The following is a 21,825-nucleotide window of genomic DNA, read 5'->3' as shown; positions in this document are numbered from 1 at the left end:
ACTGACAACAAGCAAATCACAGATGGACACAACAGAAGAAACATTATTTCACAGTACAGCAGCTCCAGTGTATTACAATGTACAATTGGTAGTGACAGCTGGTAACTGTTTTTCAGGTTACTTGATGAGAACAAGAAACATCAGGAGCTGATTCTGGGCATCTGCTCAGAGAAAGACAACATGAGGGATGAGCTGAAGAAGAGGATGGAGACGGAGAAACAGCATCATTGCACCATTAAGAAGGTAATGGCAACCATATATTGTTTTGTGTGTGTATCTTTATTTTATTTTTTTGGATAACCTGGCTATCAGTGTGTCCAACTATTGGAATACAAGGATGAGTAAAACGTACACAATTGAACTAGAGATGCACCGATTGCAATTTTCTTGATTTGTGCGAAACATGCCAATACCGATTTTTGCAGATTCTGATTATCTTTCAAAGAAAGAAATTGACAGCAAAATTTTCTTCAATGCAAAATTATTATTTTTTTATAAAAAACAAGTAAAAAGACAGTTATAAAATAAGAACAAATAACAGCACAAATAAATGCAACACACACACACACACACACACACACACACACACAGTATATTCAGGTAAGAAATACCGCAGAAATTAAGGTAATCAAATGTAAAACAGCACTGGTATTCTTCATTGTAAAAATTAAATATAGATTAATGCTTACAATTAGTTACAAAAGCTAGTCAGTCAAGAGCAGAGAGTGATTTTCTCTTTGTCTTTTGTTCTTTTATTAACATGACAGACAGCAGCAGGAACTGCGACTTTAAGAGCTACTGCACGGATCCAATATAATGTTACACAAAGTTGAGTTATTTTTCTCAACTAATTGGGTTTCAAGACGTACTGTGTTTAGCTGAATACTCGCCAAGACGGGCATTTTGACATAGGCTAATTTTGTATGTATTGGACTGTTTAAATGCAGTAACTAAGCCACTCATTTGGTACTTGCAACTCACAAGCTGTTTTAGAGGCGGTTATTGCGCTCAACTACAGATCAGTGGTGCACGCTCTTTTGCTGTGAGCGTGAAACCTGCAAGAATTAGTAAAATTATACACAATACAAGGCAAGCACTATTTTAACGGGAGCGAATGTGAGGAGTGAGTGACAGAGAGAAGAGAGTGAGAGAGAACGTGCAGCTGGCATTATTAAACTGTTTTCTAATTTCATTTATTTATGTAATGATGGCAAAGCTCATTTTTAAATTTAATTTTTAAGCATCATCATTACTCCAGTCTTCAGTATCACATGATCCTCTAGAAATACTGCTGATTTGTTGCTCAAGCAACATTTATTGTTATTATCAATGTTGTAAACACTTCATTAATACTTTTGTGTAAAATGTGATACTTTTTTCAGGATTCTTGGATGCATAGAAAGTTCAAAAGAACAGCTTTTATTTGAAATAGCACACTTTTGTAATATTACAATGTGTTTACTGTCTCTTTAGGTCAATTTAATGCACCCTTGCTAAATGAAAGTATTGATTTCTTTAAAAATAAATCTTACTGACTCAATTTAATTCCCAGCTTATCCAGATTTTAGGTATGTTGTGCTTAATGGCATTATTTGTTATTTAAATACATCTTCTTCAGGATCTGGATGAACAACCATGACTGTCCCATTTGCACTGATTAGAGAACACTTGTTTGCTGAAGAGCTTTCATCTGATACTGGAAAAGCGGGTCTGTTTAAGAGAGACTCCAGGCTAAGAGAGTCTGTAGTTCAGTTCAATCTGAAAGAGCCCCCTGTCACACAGGGTAATAACACAAATCAAACAGAGCGGCCTGGAGGGGACAGGTCGAGAAGCCGTAATTAAGTGTTGCAGTAATGACGTGAAACTATTGTGTGTGTTTTGTTGTCATGGTTCCTCCATGATAGGCGCACAGACAATCGCTTCCTCTGAATGAAACCTTGCCTGTCTCTTTACTTTTTATTCAATAGCAGCACTGTGAAAACTTAACATGTGGTTGTCAGAAAGAGAAGCATTTACTTTTCGAAACCCTGAATGGAGCCTTTCAGTCACTTATTCCAATATTAATTTGAATATGTTTTCATAAGCAGTCCGGAACTTGACATTTAAATAAAGGCATGTTACGTGGGTACACTGACGGTCAAAAGTTTGTAATAGTTACGATTTTTTTATTGTTTTTGAAAGAAGTCTCTTCTGTTCAATTCAAGGCTAAATTTGTTTGATCAAACATACAGTAATGTTGTGAAATATTATTGCATTTTCAAATAACGGTATTCGGTTATCTTTTTTAAAATGTAATTTATTCGTGTAAAGCTAAATTTTCAGCAGCCTTTACTCCAATCTTTAGTCACATGATCCTTCAAAATAATTCTAATATGCTAATTTAGTGCTAGATTATTATCAATTGTTATTGGTGCTCAATCATTAATAAATCTTATTAGTATCAATGTTGAAAACAGATTTTGCTGCTTAGTATTTCTGTGGAAACTTTGATTATTAGAAAGGTTTTTAAGCACCAAATCAGCATATTAGAAGGATTTCTGAAGGATCATCTTAATGATTTCAAACTTTTGACCACCAGTGTATATGTAGTCATATTGCACTCGCTGGCCATGTAAACTTTGATCTGTCTACTGTCTGTCAGCGCTGCCTCTGTTGTTGTCATGATGAATATGTTTATGGTTACTGCAGTCATGACATTTTAACTGATTGTCTCTCTTGTTTTACCAGTTTGAAAGCCGGGTGGAGGAACTTATGAAGGAACTAAAAGACTCTAGAGACAAACTGGTTCACCAGGATCAGGCTGCTAAGAATGCCATTCAGCAGATGCAGAGGGAGATCGCCTATAGGCTTGAACAGGTGAGAGGTCATCGCCATGGAGAGACAGTCCAAATAAATCCCTTCCTGCATAAGAACCCTCTTAAATATATCTAAACAGTTTTCAGTCTGTGTCTAGGCATCTTTAAAATGAAATCACATCAGTCTTACAGTGCATGTTTGCACAAACTGAAGGAGGGTCGTTGTGCGTTTTGCATTCTGCTTGCTTCCATCTACAGGATGTCAGGTGCTGGGTTTCCATTTGTATTTGTCCTCATCCTTTTTTAATCCCACTCAACGGCAGCTAAATGTGAAGTCCAGCATTTAGATATTGAGGACTAACGTCATACAAAATTTGCACAAAATATGGAAAGAGAGTTGTGTTTGGTTTGGCAGGACTTGTTCAAACAGTTCCTCTCTCTCATGCAAACTCCTCAGTCAAGTGTGAGGGCCTCTCTTTTCTCTTTCACTGCCTTTGGAAACAACTATGTGTTGTTTCATAGTGTTTCTATGTGACAAATCATAGAAGTTATCATAGTTAGTGTATATTTGGTAGTGGTTGACCGATATTGATTTATTTTTTATTTTTATTTTTTTATGGCTGATGCCAATATCTTAGAGAGAAGGTTGGCCAATGTCTGATTATAAATCCGATACATTTATAGATAGTATTAAAAACACATGCATTAAAATTTTACATAATATTTACTAAATTGGAAATAAATAGAACTTTAGAAATAGAAAATGTATCATAGAACTTAATCAAAATAAATCTGTAAAATTAACAGATCCTGTTATAGTATTTTTCACAAATATGAAAAAAAGGAAGTAAACCGTGTAGCCAGTGCACTCATTAATCTGTGAAGTCTGTTTACTTTCTTTTACTGCTCTGTCTAATAATTTATTTGACAGAACTGCTAAAAAGAGACGGCAAACTAATGAAGGAAGAGAATAGGAGATCTGACGCTGGTGCTGACATAATTAAAGTCCCACATGCTGTCAAAATGAAATGCACATTGGCAGATGCAGATAAATAAGAATGCCAAATATCGGCTGATATACTGGCCTTGGCAATATATCAGTCAACCACTAATATTTGTGCGGGTAACCAGACTTTTAAGGTTTCAGATCTCACATGATCCATAAACAGTGCGTGTTCATGTGTTTACATGTATGTTTTATCATCCCAGGCCAATAAGAAATGTGAGGAGGCACGTCAGGAGAAGGAGACAATGGTGATGAAGTATGTTCGAGGTGAAAAGGAAGCACTGGACCTGCGGAGGGAGAAGGAACAGCAGGAGAAGAAGCTACGGGAGGCCACTACAGAAGTAGACAAGCAGGCCCGACGGGGAAACACGCTGGCCCAGGACAAAGGACGCCTGCAGCAGCTCTATGATGCCAAGGTCATACATTAAGAAATAGTTTATTATGATGCTTGATGCTTCGTGTGAATCCACAGTATGCATTGATTCTGTATAATGTTCTCAGGAGTGTTTGTCTTTGATTACGCTTCTGTAGGAGAATGAGGTGACAAGACTTTCCCGTGAACTGGAGAAAGTCAAGGAAGAAATCAATTCTCACGTCATCAAAGTAAAGTGGGCTCAGAACAAACTGAAGAGTGAAACAGATGCTCACAAGGTAAACCAGAGATTATTTAAAAATGTAAAGATTAAAGTTAAAGTAAAAATTGCTCTGAAATTGATTCCAGTGTAACTAATTATAATGTAAACAGAATCGATAGTTATTTTAGTGTTGATAGTTATAAGATTTCTTAGCCAGTTTTGTCTTTTTCAGCCAATTGTGTCTAGTGCTGCAGCAGTAGTGTTAGTTTTGTATAATTTACACACACAAACACACAAACAAACATATAAAATAAAAATGTATTATTTCTATGTAGCTTTCTTTTTTTTTAGTTTGTCATTTTAGTTCTTCTGCTTACTAAAAAAGTTTAGCTTTTTCATTTAATATTTATATTTTAGCTTTATTTAAATTACCGAAAATGATTTTAATAGTTTTAATTTTAGTTAACATTAACACCACTCTATTGCTGATTTCACTTTGAGATGTATCTTCAATAACAGGAAACAAAAGACAGATTAAGAGATACGACCGCCAAGCTGACTCAAGCTAAAGAAGAGACTGAACAGATTCGCAAAAACTGCCAGGACATGATCCGCACGTACCAGGTACTGTATTCTTGTGACGTGAGATCAGTGATGCCCACTAGAGGGCTCCATATACAAACATTTGCCCTGCATGTAGACTGCAAAACCTGTTGTACGTTATCTATAATGAGTTGGAGATGTGCATTTCAAGCAGCGCATTCTCCTATAGTTTATTAAAAAATGGTTGCTTTAGTCCTCCGCTCAACATAATTTGTTTGGCTTATCTTCATTTAGGGGGATATAAGCTAATTTGCAATTTCTGTGGCTTGTTACTAACTTCAAACCTCCCTTTCTGACTCCTGCAGGAATCTGAGGAGATTAAGTCAAATGAATTGGATGCAAAACTGCGAGAGACCAAAGGAGAGCTGGAGAAGCAAAGACAAGAGCAGACAGACCATCTAGAGGTGCAGTTTCACTTCATTTATACTTCGATTCCCTTCATTATAGTCATTTTAAAGGGGCTATATGGAACTTTTTCCCCAAAATAAACGAAACAATAGCCTTTTTATTTTACCATTTATGACTCAAACATCTCCTGATGAGCATACTGACACCTTGTCTCCTCACAGTGGGTGCACGTATAAGCCTGTATCCTATTTTTCCTATTTTCTGTCGGGTCGGATTTTTCCCGCGCTGTCTGCGGATGTGACGTCAAGCGCGTTCATGTTAAACGTTTCAGATCACTCAGAACACTTATCTCAAACAATATATGTATTTGACTGTTCTTACCTCTGTAAACATAATGTTGACCTGACCTCCTTGCAGCAGATGACTTGTGAAGTGTGCACGTACGATCGAGCAGAAAGGAAGAGCAGTTCTGTTTTTTGGCCACTGGTGTCAGTCGCGAGTTTAAATTTCAGAAAAACGCATATAGCCTCTTTAAGAGCACAAGATCCAGAAAGTTTAATTGATATCAATACAGTCTTGCCTACTAGAAACTGTATATTTACTACAAGCGATAATGATATACATTTCCCAATTCATATTTGAGTAATGTGCTTCACTAGGGCACAGAGGGCTCATTAAGTCTATTTTACAGCTTTTGGGGATGAGTGTTTGTTCATGTTACACCTCATATATCTTTTCTTTGGTTTGCTTCTTTTAGCTGTTTTGCCACTGCTTTTCTGAGATATGCTTATGGCACTTTGCCACCTGCTTTTAAATGTATTTATGAGTAAATGAGCCTCCATTCACCAAGCGTCATTAGTACCCGAGGCCAACAATGAGAGTGTGTGCTCCCTTATCAATGAGTCGCCCCTGTTCAATAAATAGTGCTGCTGCCATTTGCATTCTCATTAGCATTATTAACAATGTTGCCTAGCAGGCGTCCTCTGCTGATTGAGATTACAATAATGAACAATGGCTGGATGTTCGAAAGAGGGGTTTTCATGGTCATTCTGTTTGATTGGCAGATGCACAAGGCTAAGATTAAGGAGTTGGAGGATCTGAAGAGGACGTTTAAAGAAGGCATGGATGAACTGACCACCCTGCGGACCAAGGTGGAGACTCATTTCTAAAAATAACTCTATGAAATGACACTGTGTAAAAGTACATTAATCTTATGCTTTGGCACTCTCTCTGGCCCTCAGGTTAAGTGTCTGGAGGATGAACGGCCCCGCTGGGAAGACGAACTCTCCAAATACAGAGAGATCATTAACAGACAGAAGGCTGAGATCCAGAACCAGAGGGAAAAACTCTCTGCCATCACTAGACTAGAGGAGCAGCACCAGAGGTCTGAACACTCGTGCCCATAGCCTCCTACCACTAACTATATTATTTACTTAACTACAAGCTCATCGAGCCTAAACTTTGTCTGCACTGCACCCAATTTCAATGTGCTTTTCAGATCTGATATTCAGGACTAACACAAATTGTTTAGGTCATGAAATTGGATCACATTTTTTTTCAAATAATTAAAATCATGTTATAAAGCCTTTGTGTTTTACAAAAAAACAAAACAAAAAAAATCATTAATAAAATGAAGAACAAAGAAAACTATATAACATATTAAGTAGATTACCCTAGTCTTGAAATTGTTAATGAAAACTATATAAAAACATTTTTTTGTTAATTGAAATAAAGCTGAAATGAAATAAAATACAAATGTTAGATAAAGACTTAAGACAATGCAAAGATTACAAATGTTGGCTTGGGAACTGAAATAAAATATATATTTTTTAATTTCTTAAACTAAAACTGAAATAAAAATAAATTAAAGGAAAAAATAAAACAAGACAAAAGCACACAAAAAATACTTAAAAAGAAAACTGAAAATATAAAATTCAATACACCATAACAATGGACTGTACTCCCTTTCCTTTTTGTTCACGTCGATATAAATATGCGTTCTACTCTCATTAAGGTCTATTATAGTCCAGACAACACTACAGACTTTATTCATATTTGCATGATTGAATAGCATTTGCATCTGACTCTCTGATCCTTAGACTGTTAATTTTGCCGTGCTTCTGTTGAACATGGAGCATCAGTACAGCGTCCTGACCTTGAGTGATCTCCCAGCAGTTGGTGGACCCTGCTGATGCAGGAACTGTGAATCCACAGTAGCGTGATCACACGGTCCCCTGCAGCACTGACAGAATAATTCATACCTTTGTGGTTACTTGTTACTCACAGGGCCTGCTCTCATTTCACTTCTGGTGGGCACGTAAACGTGTCAGTCAGCTATATTAGCTTATTCTTATTTTGAGGGTATTTTATAACTCTGAATTGCAGATGAGTTATTTGTATTCCCAAGAATGATAGACCTCGTCTTTAGTACATTAATTTAGACCCTTCAGTCGGGTACTTTTATAGCCTATGCAGTCATTTGGTCCGGTGGGAATGCTGGTACACCTTTATGGTGGAAAACGCTTAAATAGCACGAGCTGTACACGTGTTGGTCCTCGTGTCTGATGTGTGCGTGTCTTTCTCAGGGATGATCAGGAAATTGCATCCTTGCGGGAGGAGGTGGAGAATCTGAACTCTCAGATAATTGACCTGCAGAGGGACATTGAAGGCAGCAGGACGAGAGAAGCAGAGCTACTGGGCTTCACTGAGAAATTGACCAGTAAAAATGCTCAGCTCCAGTCTGAGAACAACAGCTTACAGGCCCAGCTGGACAAATTCAACATCAGCTCGAGAGAGCTGCACAGCAAATTAGAGGAGACCGAGAGATCCCTCTCTGAAATGGTAAGACGATTGCATGTATATCAGTGTTGGGGAGATTTCTTAGAAACCGTACCATGCCAAGTAACAAGCTACTTGTAATTAAAATTAGTTAAATGACAGTAAACCCACCCTCAAAGTAGTTGGCTACAGTACAAGGCACTATTTTAAAAATCAAAGCAAAACATTTTTGGCACACAAACATTAAGGATCTTAAAGGTGCAGTAAGCGATTTCTGGGAAACGCTGTTGAAAGTGAATCGGACTGAGCACCACAACACACTTGTAGCCAATCAGCAGCATGGGGGCGTATCATCTAAAAAGAGAGATGGCTGAGACATTACAAAAGCGAAATGGTCAGAGGAATATTACTGGAAAAAGAAGGTTTATGATCAGGCAAGAGCTTTAGGACCCACGTTAATGTTAGAAAAGCTTTCCAGCGCTGGAGAGACCTAAGCGGGAAGGCCTGAAAACAGACTCGGAGGTTGCGTTGTTTCTGCTGCATATGTGAGAAACATTGGTTTTGATTTGTTTCACATTACCAGCATATGCTATTATAATATTAGCTGTAGTAACAGTACCATTTGGAGTGTCATTTTTTTGTCTGGAACTGGTGTGCTGCTGGTGACCATATCGTGTATATGTTGTGTACTGTGTTAATTTTTTGTTCTTTGTTGTTCTTTCGCCATCTTCACTTGTATTTTTCGCGAAGCATTATTTTGCTTCGCTTCAGCTATGATAAAGAGACATCCACTCTTGCATTGCGTGTTTGTGCATTTTGGGGGGAAGAGCAGTGAAGGGAGGGGTGTGTTTTTTTTGTTTTGATTCAGTGTTTCTCAGAAACCGCTTAATGCACCTTTAATTGGGGTAAAGCATAAACCTTGAACACAACTTTTAACTAAATGCAATATATTATAAACATGCAAATTTTTATATCTGAAGTGAAAACCGTTCTAAACAACAAAATGTAATTTAAATACTTATTAGCTACACAAAAGCTGCTGTAAAATGCTCCACAGGAACACTACTGAGTGATGAGACTAATTAAATAATAATGATCTTGAATATTAAAATGAACCATTCCAATAAAACAAATGAGATTTCTCAACACTAGCAACTGCGCTGCTTGTTGGAATAAATAGCTTGTTTGTTTGTTACTGGAAAACCTACACTATTATTGAAAATAGCCAGGATATTGTCACATTACTGCTACTTTTGGTTAGTTACATCATAACACTTAACTAGTTTGATATCAAACATCTTGGTAATTGATTGGCCAGTTTAATTTTAGCAACTCCTTAAAAGACACGCAACTTTTAATAATTTAGACTTTGAGGCATTATTCAGTTTGTCTGTTTTTTTTTTAGACGGAAAGGTTGAAGAGAGAGGCGCATCAGAGGCAGGAGGAAGTTTTGGCATTGCAGACGGAGAGAACGTCGCTGCAGACGGAGACCTCACAACTAAAGACACGCGTGGATGAATTACGAGACGAACTGGTCACTCAGAAGAGAAAACAGACGGCCAACATCAAAGACCTCACCAAGCAGCTCACGCAGGGTTAGCAGCTCAAATAATTAATGTCCTTTTTTACTTTTCATTTACATAACTTTTCATTTACATTTATTAGGCATTGATTTATGTTTAGAGGCCAGAAATAGTGAGAAATGCAACAAGACCTCAAACGCAGACAGGTGCTTTTACAAAACAAGCTTTTCATGGTCAATTCATTGGTAAAACATTCATAGGCTGCACAGCACAGGTATTTCAATAACTAAAAATCACTATAAACGCTCAATGTGAAAAGGACTTGAAGTGCCTTAATGTACTAATGGTATTAAAAGATCAATTTTACTATACCTTATTGATGTTGCACACTATGTACAGGCAAGCAGATGAGCCCAGAATATGACCCCAATGCGCTATTAAGTTAAGCCTTTTTTTACTTTATAATGGTTTTATATGGGAAACTTTGCACGCTGTTTATATTCTGTGTTCATCTGCTTGCATGTAGTATGCATCATCAATAAGGTGTAAACCGAATTTTCTCAGGTTAGTACAAACCTGGTAAAAAAAAGAACTGTCAGGCAATGGAGGAAAATCTTGGTTTGCCATCTAAGTGGGGGTTCCTATAAGGATGTGACATCACATGAAAACTAAGGATGTAAAGCATTTTTTTTAACGCTTGCCACCAAAATGATCAAATTTCTTTATTGTACAAAAATAACCTTAAATAAAAAAAACACTGTCATTTGTTAATATCAGAATGAACTGCATAAATGCAACAATATGCTAAACTATTTAAATGCATGACCATTTAACACATAAACCAGTATTTGATTGATTTGATTTGGTTTGATTGAAATTTTTATTTCGAACATGAGAGAAGAAAAAAAAAAAATATATATATATATATAAAATAAGATACAATAATGTCCAAAACATTAAGAAAAAAGAAAATAAAAAAATATAAAAGCAGCAAACAAAGTATCATTACTTTCTGTGTGAACATACTTCTATCTCATGTGCGAAAAATTTATTTAATGTAGTCTTGGTCTGTTGCATAGTTTTGTTCATGCTTTTTGAGGATGAGGACATGTCACACAACAGGTCCAAGCTGGCATCTTCTTAATTTGGCTCGCTTGTACGAAGCAACTCTTGCCAAAATACCATAGAATTGGACACATGGCCTTTGACGTCAATATGGGAAGCATTCTCCTTCCTTTGAAAAGCGTATTTATTTTTCTATCCTTAATATGCACAATTGTAAGTTTAGTTTTGTTTAGCATTGTTTTTTTTCCCCTCGCTGTCTATCAAAACAACCCCACAATGCATTTTTGGCCCCCTGGTTAAGAACCACTGATGCCAATGTTTTTAATACAAAATGAAAGACAAAAAAAAGTAACAAATCATAACACAATTCTGAAAAGAGGCTATATCGTTCCCCTCTCATATTGTTTTTCTCCTCTGTGTGTAGATGTCTTAACTAGAATTCGATTTGTTATTTTAATGGGCTCTCAGTGAGTTACTTCTCTATGCTCTCAGGAGCCCACAGGCACTGTTAGTAATTATCAAGGCATATTGACGCTCTCGGTGGGGCAGACTGACGTTCATTGCAGACAGATTGAGTTTATGTATCTGTGCCTGCCTGTAGCCGCAGGAAAGGCTAGGTTAGGGCACAAGACCGTTTCATAGCATCTCTTCTTTGAGAGGAGAGACGAGGAGGGGAGGGCAAGGGAGAAGAACGTGCGCCTTGGGACTCTCTTTTAGTGTCGGAGGAGGCATACAGTATGCGACGGTATTTTTAAACAAATCTATTTTTTCCTTCTCCCATTTGGGTCCCCGTGATCTTCAAAAACTTTCTCAAGGTCTGCACGTTAAATGTGAAACTTAATTCTACATATTTGATGGACGCTACAGATGTGCCCAGTGGGTGGGAGTTTTATGGTTAGTCATAACCCCCCTCAGCAGGTGCAGCGCTAGAATGAGGCACTGAGCGATACAAGCACTCAGTCATCGGCTCATTACTGATACTGAGGTGTCTGTCTCTGCCAGGAGTGTGTGTTCGTCACTGTAAGAGAATGAGAGAAGTCATTGTGTGTTTGTGGCTTTTGTGTAGCTCGTAAGAAGCTGGATCAGGTGGAGAATGGAGGATGCGATCGAGAGGGCAGCAGTATGGGCAGCCGCTCCAGTTCCTCAGGTACATCCATTTAACACTTCATTAGAGATGTTGAGAGCGACACACACTGCCATTTTTATCTTTTTTTTTCCTAAATGCCCTATTTTGGTAACACTTTACCTCTGGCCAATATATAATGCATTATAAAAGTATTCATAATGCCTTGTTCACCCGTGCCTCTTGCTCATAGGGCTCTTTCTTATATATAATAGACTTTATCCCCTATATATTTTCATAAATAGTTGTAAGCAGAGTAGGGCTTCCCACCTAATAGTCGACTAAACATTAGTCGACTAGAACAGGCTGAGTCGACCAAAATTGTTTTAATCGGTTAGTCGCAGAAATAAAAAGGAAAAAAAGTCACTGAGCCCGTGAGGTACAGATTGTTAACAGCTGGTCCTTGTAGCTGATAATTACAGTATGTCGGGCAGGAAATCCAAACGTTCACCTATCATCCATCGAAACATGCAAGTAGCAACTTTACATGGCTGCTCGCTCTTACGTTAACCTACTGTAGATAAATATGCGCTATTAGGTGCATATCCAATGTTTGTGTGGAGTGTGGAAGGAAGCGCTTCACTGCACGCACTTGCATTTTTCCTGACAACAGTGGAAATAACTTAAAATACTTAATTTTTGGTCATACAGAATAAGAGTAATACATCTTTCGAAACTTAAGGGTTTTATTTGTGTAAACTCAAAATAGCAAGAAAAAGTTGTGCTTTTGTAAAATAAACAAAGGGCTTTCTGCCGTCTCTGTCTCCCTGAACTGCAGCGCGTCATATAAATGAACCGAACCTCAGCATATAGGTTTCTCAGAAAACATTAGTTTATCAATAAATAATTAAAATGTCTCCTTACTATTTTTTACCGACACAGTCATAACTTGCCGGTGCGGAATAGCCATAGTACAACTTTATATATTAAACGTTTATTATGGTTTAGTATTGTCCTCAGTATATATTTAAGTAATTAAATTAATATAAACGTGTGATTAGTCGACTAATGGTTTAAATTAACGACTATTAGTCGACTAGAAAAATCTTTAGTCGGGGGTAGCCCTAAAGCATAGTTTACATTTATAATACTTACCTATTCATTTCTGCACCTTTAAAGAGCATAATCTATTAAAACGCATAATAAACACATGAAATAGGGTCTTTTAACGCATTATATTCTTGAAAGAGCCAACTATGAATAGATATGTTATTATGAAGGTTCATTTATCCACCTTTTTCTGAACGGAGAAAGTCTTGCCTAACTCGTACTGCAATGATGCTGTCAAATTAGTGTATTTTCCGAGCTGATGATATAATGCTAAACCTATGAAAACGGTTTAAAATCACATGGCTCCACAGTGCCATCACTTTACAGTGTAGCAATGGCTGTCTTTTGTCAGCGCCTCACTCATCAAAGTTTAATGAGTGCGTAGATGACACGAAACTGTCCGATATTAGCTGATGCCTGCACTGAAAACATGAGCGCTCATATCCTACATGCAGCTCCCAATCGGGATGAAGTTAGTGGGATTTTGTCCTCAAAATGATTAGAGCATACATATACCCTCTTTGGGTAGTATTTTAACTTAAGTGCCGCAAGCCTTGCTTGTTTTCTCTTGACATTCACCTTTTCCAAGAATTTCAGTTTTTAGAAAATCAGTTTATCGCTGTTATGTAGCAGCCAACAACAGCACAGCTTAACCCTACGCACAATTTTATTTTTTAGTAATGTTCAAAAAGTTTCTGTTTAGTTAATTCAGACGCTCTTTTTACTCCGTTTTGACAATGTGTTCCTATGGAGACCGGAACAGGACAGCATCTAAATGGAAGTTGGAATTCCTCATGGCAGCGCTCATCGTTTACTCAAGAAAAAGGTGGATATTAAAATAGAAAAGTAATTTTAATCTGTAATAATATTTCTCAATATTGTTTTCACTGTATTTATGATTAAATAAATGTAGATTTGGTGAGCATAAGGGACTTTTCAAAAAAGTGTGTGTGTGTGTGTGTAATGTTTCTGGTTCAGTACAGATTAAGTCGCATCAACCTCATTTGACGAAAGAGAAGCCAAAAAGCTAAAATAACAGGACAGTAACACACTATCAGTGGATATGTGAAGTTTTATTCAATATTTTTTTTAAATAAATCATGTAAATGCTTGTAATAAAAAACAAAACTGATCTTCACATTTCTGCTTTTAAACCCCCTGGAATGCTGACCTGGTTTACTTTCCTGTAAGTGTGTTACTGTAACCTGCAAGTTTTTCCTTTTTTTTAAAGACTGAGGAATGAGTCAAAATGAATTTGAGGTGATCGACATTACCAGCAGCATTTGTGGATAAAGCTTAACTTGTTTTGAACCCAGAGTATTCCTCTAATGTTAGTGCCAAGTTGCCTTCCTGTGTTATTTCTTGTTGTATAGTGTGACCTTGTAGTGTGACTGCTACTGCACAATGGTTTGAATCTCTCACTTTCAGGCTCTCTAAACGTACGGGGCAGCAGTATGGATGATCGCTCTCCGGAGAATCAGTCCGGTTCATCGGTGGTAGTGGTGGACAGCTTCCCCGAGGTGGACAAAGCTGTGCTGGTGGAGCGTATCGTGCGGCTGCAGAAAGCACATGCTCGTAAGAACGAAAAGATTGAATTCATGGAGGACCACATCAAACAACTGGTGGAGGAGATCAGGAAAAAGACAAAGTGAGTGAGAGTGAAAAAGACAGAGTGGAAGATGAAAGACAATGGAGAAAAACTCCTTGGCTCCCAAAGTTTATTTTGACATTTACAAATGAGCCTGGAGCGGTCTAGTTTATATTGACATTCGTATACAAAGTTGTCAGGAAGGGCACCAAAAAGAAGCCATGAGTTTAATAGAAAAAGAATAATGTTGAAGGATACAATGGCTCCAAAAAAACATTTGGACACTTGAGCCACAATGAAAAATGTTTGAATGTCTGATAAAATATCAAAACCACATGGTATTTATTTTAAATGAACATAGCACAAATTTGTCCTCTCAAAATTTACTGAAATAGCCAAACCTGTTAATTAGAGCATAAGTTTGGCCATGTTGTGTGTTAAATATCTAACACTGTGATATTCAGGCAGTTTTAAGTGTCCAAATATTTTTTGATGCAACTGTAGAATAGCTCTGAGCTTTTGGTGTAGAGAATTCCTCACCGCCGTCCCTACTTTCCGTCTGGTCGATTTTTGGCTGGTCATTGTCCCTCTTTTGCATCCTTTCTTTCTCTTATTTTTCTGCCTATTTTTGTTTTGCTGTTTTTTTTCTCCTTTGTTTATTTGTCTACGGCTTCCTGACCTAGGCTTGTGTCTTGTACGTCTGACTTTCGTTGCGAAAGGGGATCTGGCAGACATTCATCTTTTTCTTTCACACACACACCGAGCAAACCAATGTTTCTGACAGAGAGGTCTTGGCAGTGATATTTATAGCTGTCGGTTCATGCGGGAGTGATGCGTCACCAAGGTTTGCTAATGATGCCTGATACATATTCATACGCACCTCTATACATGAAGAATCAGGCTGCCGGTGCACATTTCCACCACAGAACAAAAAAATGTTTTTGCAAAACAAAGTGAATGCGCTCGGAGAATGAGAACGCTTTGTTTTCGTGATCAGCCTTTGAATGAGATAAATAATTGAACATGCCGCAGAAGGATGCAAGTTGGGTTGCCGCCACCACCCTGGACCGAAATCTCTGTCCCTTTTCCATCACTTTTGAAGAATGATAGGCCTCGAGTCGGTCCACCTGCACTAACCCACATTCATTAGTTCTAATCAAAGACGCATCCCATTGAGGTCAGGCTTAATTTAGCCTCCTTAGCTGATCTTTAGCCATTACATGCAGCTGAGCTTCCTCAACAAGTCCAAATTTGCCAAGTGGTGGAATGTTTCCCAGTGTGTATCGACTGTTGCCATTCGAGTGATTCTTGGACATACGGGAAGGTTAGATCAGGCCGGTATATCGTTCAAAGCTCAGTGGAAATTGATTATATCATAAAACTGCAATTGATTTAATAATGTCTCCTTGGTTTAATAACACCTAGCTGAGGATTACCATATTTATCAAAGGAGGTAAACCTAAGTATTCTCACTGTGCCACTCGTCAAGGGCGGTTAGAGGAAATCGCTGTGTTCTGGAATTGATACCAAGTGTCGTTGGAATTGCATGTGATTCATTTTTATTGGATTGCTGTATAAATTATTACCATATTTAGTAGTGCTTGCTACATTTCAACAAACCTCGGCTCTAACCTTAAAGGAATAGTTCAAAATGAAAATTCTGTCATCATTTATTCACCCTCAAGTTGTTTCAAACCTGTATGAATTTCTTTCTTCTGCAGAACACAAAGGAAGATATTTTGATGTATGTCGGTAACCAGACAGTTGATGTACCCCATTGACTTCCATAGTAGGAAAAAAAATACTATGGAAGTCAATGGGGTACATCAACTGTCTGGTTACCGACATTCTTTAAAATATCTTCTTTTGTGTTCTGCAGAAAAAAGAAATTCATACTGGCTTGAAACAACTTGATGGTGAATAAAAGTGAACTATTTCTTTAAAGATTAAACTTATTTAATTTAAGCAGGAACAAATAATATGGCTTGGTGTGGAGAGGTTTGCTATTACTTTTTTAGATATTTGTCCAGCGGATGATGAAATGTGTGGGAAAAAAACGATTGAATGTTCAGACTCTGAACTCCTTGGTTTGACGTGGCGTCCCTGGGGACTCCAGCAGTGTCAAAGGACCAGAATATCATCGGGACATTGAAAATCATGGCAATATTGTCAGGTGAATCACCAGCTTTGTGGCGGTGAGTTTTGCACAAGCAAGCTGCATTTTCACTTTCAGGAAATTTAATAATGTAGATTTTAATGTATGAAATGCAATCTGACTGGAAAAGCTGGTACTGGTAAATGATTTGGGTATTTTTGACCCATGTATCGCGATTGAAACGGGATTATGCTATTATTTGATGTGATCTTTGATATGAGCTCTCATTTTTAGTCATGGTTCAGTTGTAGTGCTAGAAATTCACAATCCTCAAAAAATAAACATAAAGATTCTCATTTTGTCTTTTGATTCCTCGAATGAAGACGAACAGACTGCCAAAGCCTCTTTCCGTCCTATATGGCTCGTGTCTGTTTTTCTATACTCTTCTGATGTTCCTGCTGTCTATCTTTTGCTCTTTCAGCCTCTAGGCTGTGAGAATCAGGCCATGCTACTGCGCTTTAGCTAAAACTGTCATCCGTTTCGAACAAATGGGTCTGCAAATCAAAATTCAGAATGGTCTCAGAGCTGTGGTACAGCTGTTGTGCTGTTGTCCAGTCTGGGTCATGTCCCGATTCAATTCTTTCTCTCTTTGCCTCAAGTTTACTTTCAGTTCTCCACTGTCCTGTATTCTAAAAGCCAATAAAAGTCAGAATGCCCGTAAAGTGGATTACTTGCTACCGAACTGTGGTAGGATTGCCACTAGAAAAAAGGTTATAATGAATTGCAATTACATGTGTCTGTATATACATGTCAAATGTTTAGCTGGGGCAACTTTTTAATTTCCTTTTGTTTCATTTTGTTAAATACTAACCTTATGGAGTTGGGGTCCATTTGGGCCCCATATTAGTGTGAGGTAAGTTTTTATTTGTTCTTTCTGTTGTGTGCGTCTATGTGTGCATATAGTATGTGTGTTTGTCCTTTTTGTAGCATCAGCACATCACAGACACTTTGTTTTTCAAAGCATCTGCGAATTTTCCCTAGTTTCTTTCCTGTCACTCTGATAAATAACTGCATTGTAACATTTTATCAGGGTAGAAAAAAAAATCTCTGTTTTAAAAGTTAGTTTGATAGATGCCCTAGTGTGTTCATTTCAGATTCAGACAGTGAAATGAGAGTGAATTCATCAATTCAGAAAGCACTTATATAGTTTTTATAGCTTACATTGCACTTATATTTTGTTTGCTCTCAGGCAGAGACCTTTAGCCTTACGTCCTCTAATGTCTTTGTCTCGAGCAGTGGTCTGAAGAAACCATTAGAATTGAATTCTGCCTTTATTTGGGCTGTGCGTCACTGCAGAGAAAATAGATTTTAAATAGTGGTCGGAGAAGAAAGAACTCTCTCGCAGAGACTGAAAGATAAATGTGCATCACAACATCATCCTTTAAAGAAAACTACAGGTTTTGTTTTTTCTTTGTCCATTTTTTTATTCAACACAACAATAGTGAGGGAGATGATAATTACTCATGATTTCCATCTGTGGTTAAAATTGAAGCACTTAAAACTGAATTGGGTTTTTTAAAGCCTTTGAAGATCTCTAAAACACTGGGTTTAAAGTTTTCATGTTTTCTCATGTCTCTTTCTGTGTCTCCGTACAAAATAAAAGATAAAATTACATTAAGGATTGAAAAAAAAATATATATATTATAATAATAATAATAATATATATATATACACACCATTATATAATATAATTCCAAATTTGGAATTCATTCATATAATTCATTCAGGTAACTATCATATCTACCCTCACTAAGGTTTTTTTTTTTTACGCAAGGCCATACCGCTGTTTCCATTTTAATTCATTTTCATTTAAATTAATTTTTTTAGTTAATTCAGAACCAATCTTTTTTAGATTTTATTTCATGAAAAGCCTTTACCCAGAAAGTCTTTAAGCCTCAAAATCAAGAAGCTTGTCCTTTATGTACTCTTAATAGATGACCACTATATTCATTTACTAATTAAAACCGGCTTATGGATTTTTTCCCCCCCAATAAGCACTCCTGCAAAAGTGACAATGACATGAAAAGCTATTTTAAGGAAATGAGTGTCACATTAAATAAATCTTATGAGACAGTCCGGCTGAGATTTAGCTGTGCAAAGCCTTCTAATCTGTTATTTGTGAGACGCATTTATCATCCAGAGTGAAAGAGAGGGACAGAGAGAGACACTGATGATGTAGATATGGGTAATGGGGTCTTAGAGGCTGTCGTATTATTCTCCTCTGTCCCCAGGTTCATTCATAACGTCACCTTTTACTTTCTCACTGAGGATAACTATGTGACAGTGGCCTTTATGGCTTGAGGTTTCATTGACACTTAAAATTGCTGTGAAAAACTTTGTGTTTCCTGCAGGATTATCCAAAGTTACGTGCTCAGAGAAGAGTCTGGAGCTCTGTCTTCAGAAGCCTCAGACTTAAACAAAGCTAACTTGATCCGGAGGGGAGGCATCATGGCATCGCTGTACACCTCCCACCCCGCCGACAGCGGCCTCACTCTCGACCTCTCGCTGGAAATCAACCGCAAACTCCAGGCTGTGCTAGAGGACACCCTGCTCAAAAACATCACGCTGAAGGTATGACCCACCATCTTTACTGTGGTAAACTAGAAAAATATCTGTAGGACAGATACCTTTTTGTTTGCATGTCAAATTCAATTTAACAGTTTGTGCTTGGTTATTAGACTTGGTAAGGCGCATCAAGTTTATTTGTAAGAGCCGCTATATTGGTCCAATGAGGGTTTCCAATAACACGGGAAGGTTTCTTGCGCGTTCCGTCTTTCCAGCATCTCAAAGTAATTTGGGTTAAATGCAATACATTTCTCATATGTATTTACTCGTTATTTCATCTGAGTCCATAAATGAAAGGTTTTGATAATATCTATGCATCACTAAAAGTGAGCGAATGTTTGATTATTACTTTTAGACTATTAAATGAACAAGGTCAAAATCAGTTTGAATAATCAAATGTAACAATTTATTAAATCAGGTATCAGGTCAATTGTATAATCAATTCAAAATAAAAAGAAGAGATGCGAACCCAACCTGAGGCAAATACATGAGGCTGGAAGCTCGGTCACTCCCAGCCATCACGGGCCAGTCTAGATCCAGAAAAGGCCCCGATCCCTCTGCTGCATTCCATTAAATAGCCAAAACCTCTTTCACATGCTAACAATGGGAATTTACATTCAGAGTTGACACCTTTTGGAGGTAGGAGACCATTTGCCTAGAGACCAGTCTTCCTTTGTGTGCCAGTTTCTCTAAACTTCTCAAAACCTGATTTCTTTTTGTTTAATTAAGTTGGAAATGAGACATTTGTACCACTCACTCTGAGACATTAAAAATGATACTAAACATAATAATCATTCATATTAAACCACATATATATTCTTGTGTGAGTCTTTAGGCATGAGAGGGAGTGAGACTGTATGGGGGAGGTCAGATGGTAATTTCCAGCAAGGTCCTTTGTCCAGACCAGTCTATCTCTCTAACCAGTTTCTCCAGCCTTACAGCGCACTTCACACACACCGGTGATTTTAGTTTCGCTTTCATTGGCAGCACAAAACATACATAGCCAATGGGCTCTATCTTGCACCCAGCGCAAATGACTTTGTATGCTGACGCATGTATCATTCTTATTTTGATATTCCGGTTCAGCGAAAAGAGGCGGCGCGTTCCGGCACAAACGCTCCCTGATGCTTTTTTGCAGTTTCAGAAAACAATTCCGCCACTGACCAGGAAAAACCTAGTCTAAAGTCAGTGGCGTGTTACTCAGATGCTATTTTAAGGGCGCATGCTTGGCCATAATGTTGCGTGTGCACAATGCGCATACACGTTGCTTCTCTCATCTACACAGACGCAGCAGTTCATATTTTTGCAAACCATACATAATTACAAGGAAAAATATTACCACACGAGGGAGATCATTGTGGTGTCAATGAAGATGTGAAAAAATAGGCATAAATCTATACACATTTACCCAAATTTTTCAGGGTAATTGTAGTAATGACGGATCTAACCTGTTTGATCAATAGTGGCAAGACACATAGGTATATAAGGACATCTGACAAAGTGGGTTGTCTGTCAAGAACCAGGAAACAAAATTCTGAAGACTGCGAAATCACCTTTAACATCATGTAAGTTGCGTGCGCCTGGCAAATCCGCCGTTATAATAGCAATCCGCAATGGAACAAGCGCGCCTGCTTTTAATGGGAATGTGAGATGACGCTCTGATTGGTTTATTGCACGTTAACGCCCAAACCCCACCTATGAGTAATATAGCTACTTCAGACCAACCCATTTTAGATTTTCGTCATTTGAGATTTGCCAATTGAGATCTGCCCACAAAGTTACTTGAGTTCTGCGTTTGATACTTGCGTTTAAGATCATTAAAATAGGGTCATAAATGTCTTGACTTTGTGGAAGATAAAATTTGCTCTTCAGACCAACAAGTGTCAGTTGCTTTGGAACATCAGGAGAAAACATGAATATATTAAAAAGAGATGGTCTCTTTCCTGCTCGTGCCCCACATCCCTCTCAAAGTGCAGAGCGGTACGCTATATATGACGCATCTTGTGGGAAAGTTTTTTTAAATAATATTTAACTTTTTAATATTATTTAGGTTAGGCTACCATTATTTACTGATATTTTTTCAATGTTTTACTGGCTGTAGAGTGTTGAGAAAAACTGCCACCATCACAGCCCTACTTATCAAGCTATTTCATGGGGTCTCTATGCGTTTTAAACCCAACTTCTCACAGATTGCATTTGTTTTTGCAATTGCAATAGTGTGACCATATATAGCCAAACTAGGTGTTGCTATATTGACGTTAGTGTTGAGTTCCACAATGACATCCCCTGATGTAATTACAATTTTTAAACTAAGCTTCTGCGTAACTGGATTCCTGGTGATGGCTATCAGAAGAAAAGCAAATTTGGTGGTGATGGACGACTGTTGAGTAAGTGGGCAAGTTTCCATGCTGACAGTGACCAGTTCTCGGTTATAGAGCCACATCCAGGTCACAACAGGGACAGCGGCTGGGAGATCAGAGAAATTAATAAAGTATGTTTTGAGGACAGGGCACAAGGGGAACGCAGAGCTCCATTCAAGGCACAATGGCAGGATTACGGTCTTATCGTGAGATGAGCAGGAAATCAGACAGTTTCGAAGCAAAACAGCCTGGAATTGCCTGGTTATCCAAGCTTACAGGCTCGCTTCTCTC

The 21,825-nt window shown here is 37.8% G+C and overlaps 1 protein-coding gene across 5 annotated transcripts in view; it reads left to right on the top strand.

Moving 5' to 3' along the window:
• Positions 1 to 21,825, top strand: part of ccdc186 (coiled-coil domain-containing protein 186) — a 28,592-nt gene that overhangs the window by 4,545 nt on the left and 2,222 nt on the right. For 2 of the 5 annotated variants that reach the window (XM_079595420.1, XM_079595421.1), the window contains exons 3-16: positions 117 to 243; positions 2,728 to 2,856; positions 4,005 to 4,217; positions 4,333 to 4,452; positions 4,896 to 5,000; positions 5,285 to 5,383; positions 6,392 to 6,478; positions 6,569 to 6,711; positions 7,913 to 8,168; positions 9,511 to 9,700; positions 11,760 to 11,840; positions 13,630 to 13,692; positions 14,295 to 14,514; positions 18,961 to 19,180. In XM_079595420.1, the coding sequence (XP_079451546.1) occupies positions 117 to 243; positions 2,728 to 2,856; positions 4,005 to 4,217; positions 4,333 to 4,452; positions 4,896 to 5,000; positions 5,285 to 5,383; positions 6,392 to 6,478; positions 6,569 to 6,711; positions 7,913 to 8,168; positions 9,511 to 9,700; positions 11,760 to 11,840; positions 13,630 to 13,692; positions 14,295 to 14,514; positions 18,961 to 19,180 (2,053 nt within the window). Of the gene's footprint in view, positions 1 to 116; positions 244 to 2,727; positions 2,857 to 4,004; positions 4,218 to 4,332; positions 4,453 to 4,895; positions 5,001 to 5,284; positions 5,384 to 6,391; positions 6,479 to 6,568; positions 6,712 to 7,912; positions 8,169 to 9,510; positions 9,701 to 11,759; positions 11,841 to 13,619; positions 13,693 to 14,294; positions 14,515 to 18,960; positions 19,181 to 21,825 lie in introns of all 5 variants that reach the window. The other 3 variants (XM_079595422.1, XM_079595423.1, XR_013795663.1) reach the window with 2 other exon arrangements.

The sequence above is a fragment of the Phoxinus phoxinus genome (assembly GCF_949152265.1).
Source record: "Phoxinus phoxinus genome assembly, chromosome: 21".
Classification (NCBI taxonomy): domain Eukaryota; kingdom Metazoa; phylum Chordata; class Actinopteri; order Cypriniformes; family Leuciscidae; genus Phoxinus; species Phoxinus phoxinus.
Note: the sequence above shows the minus strand (reverse complement) of the source record. Positions and strands in the feature narration are given on the sequence as shown.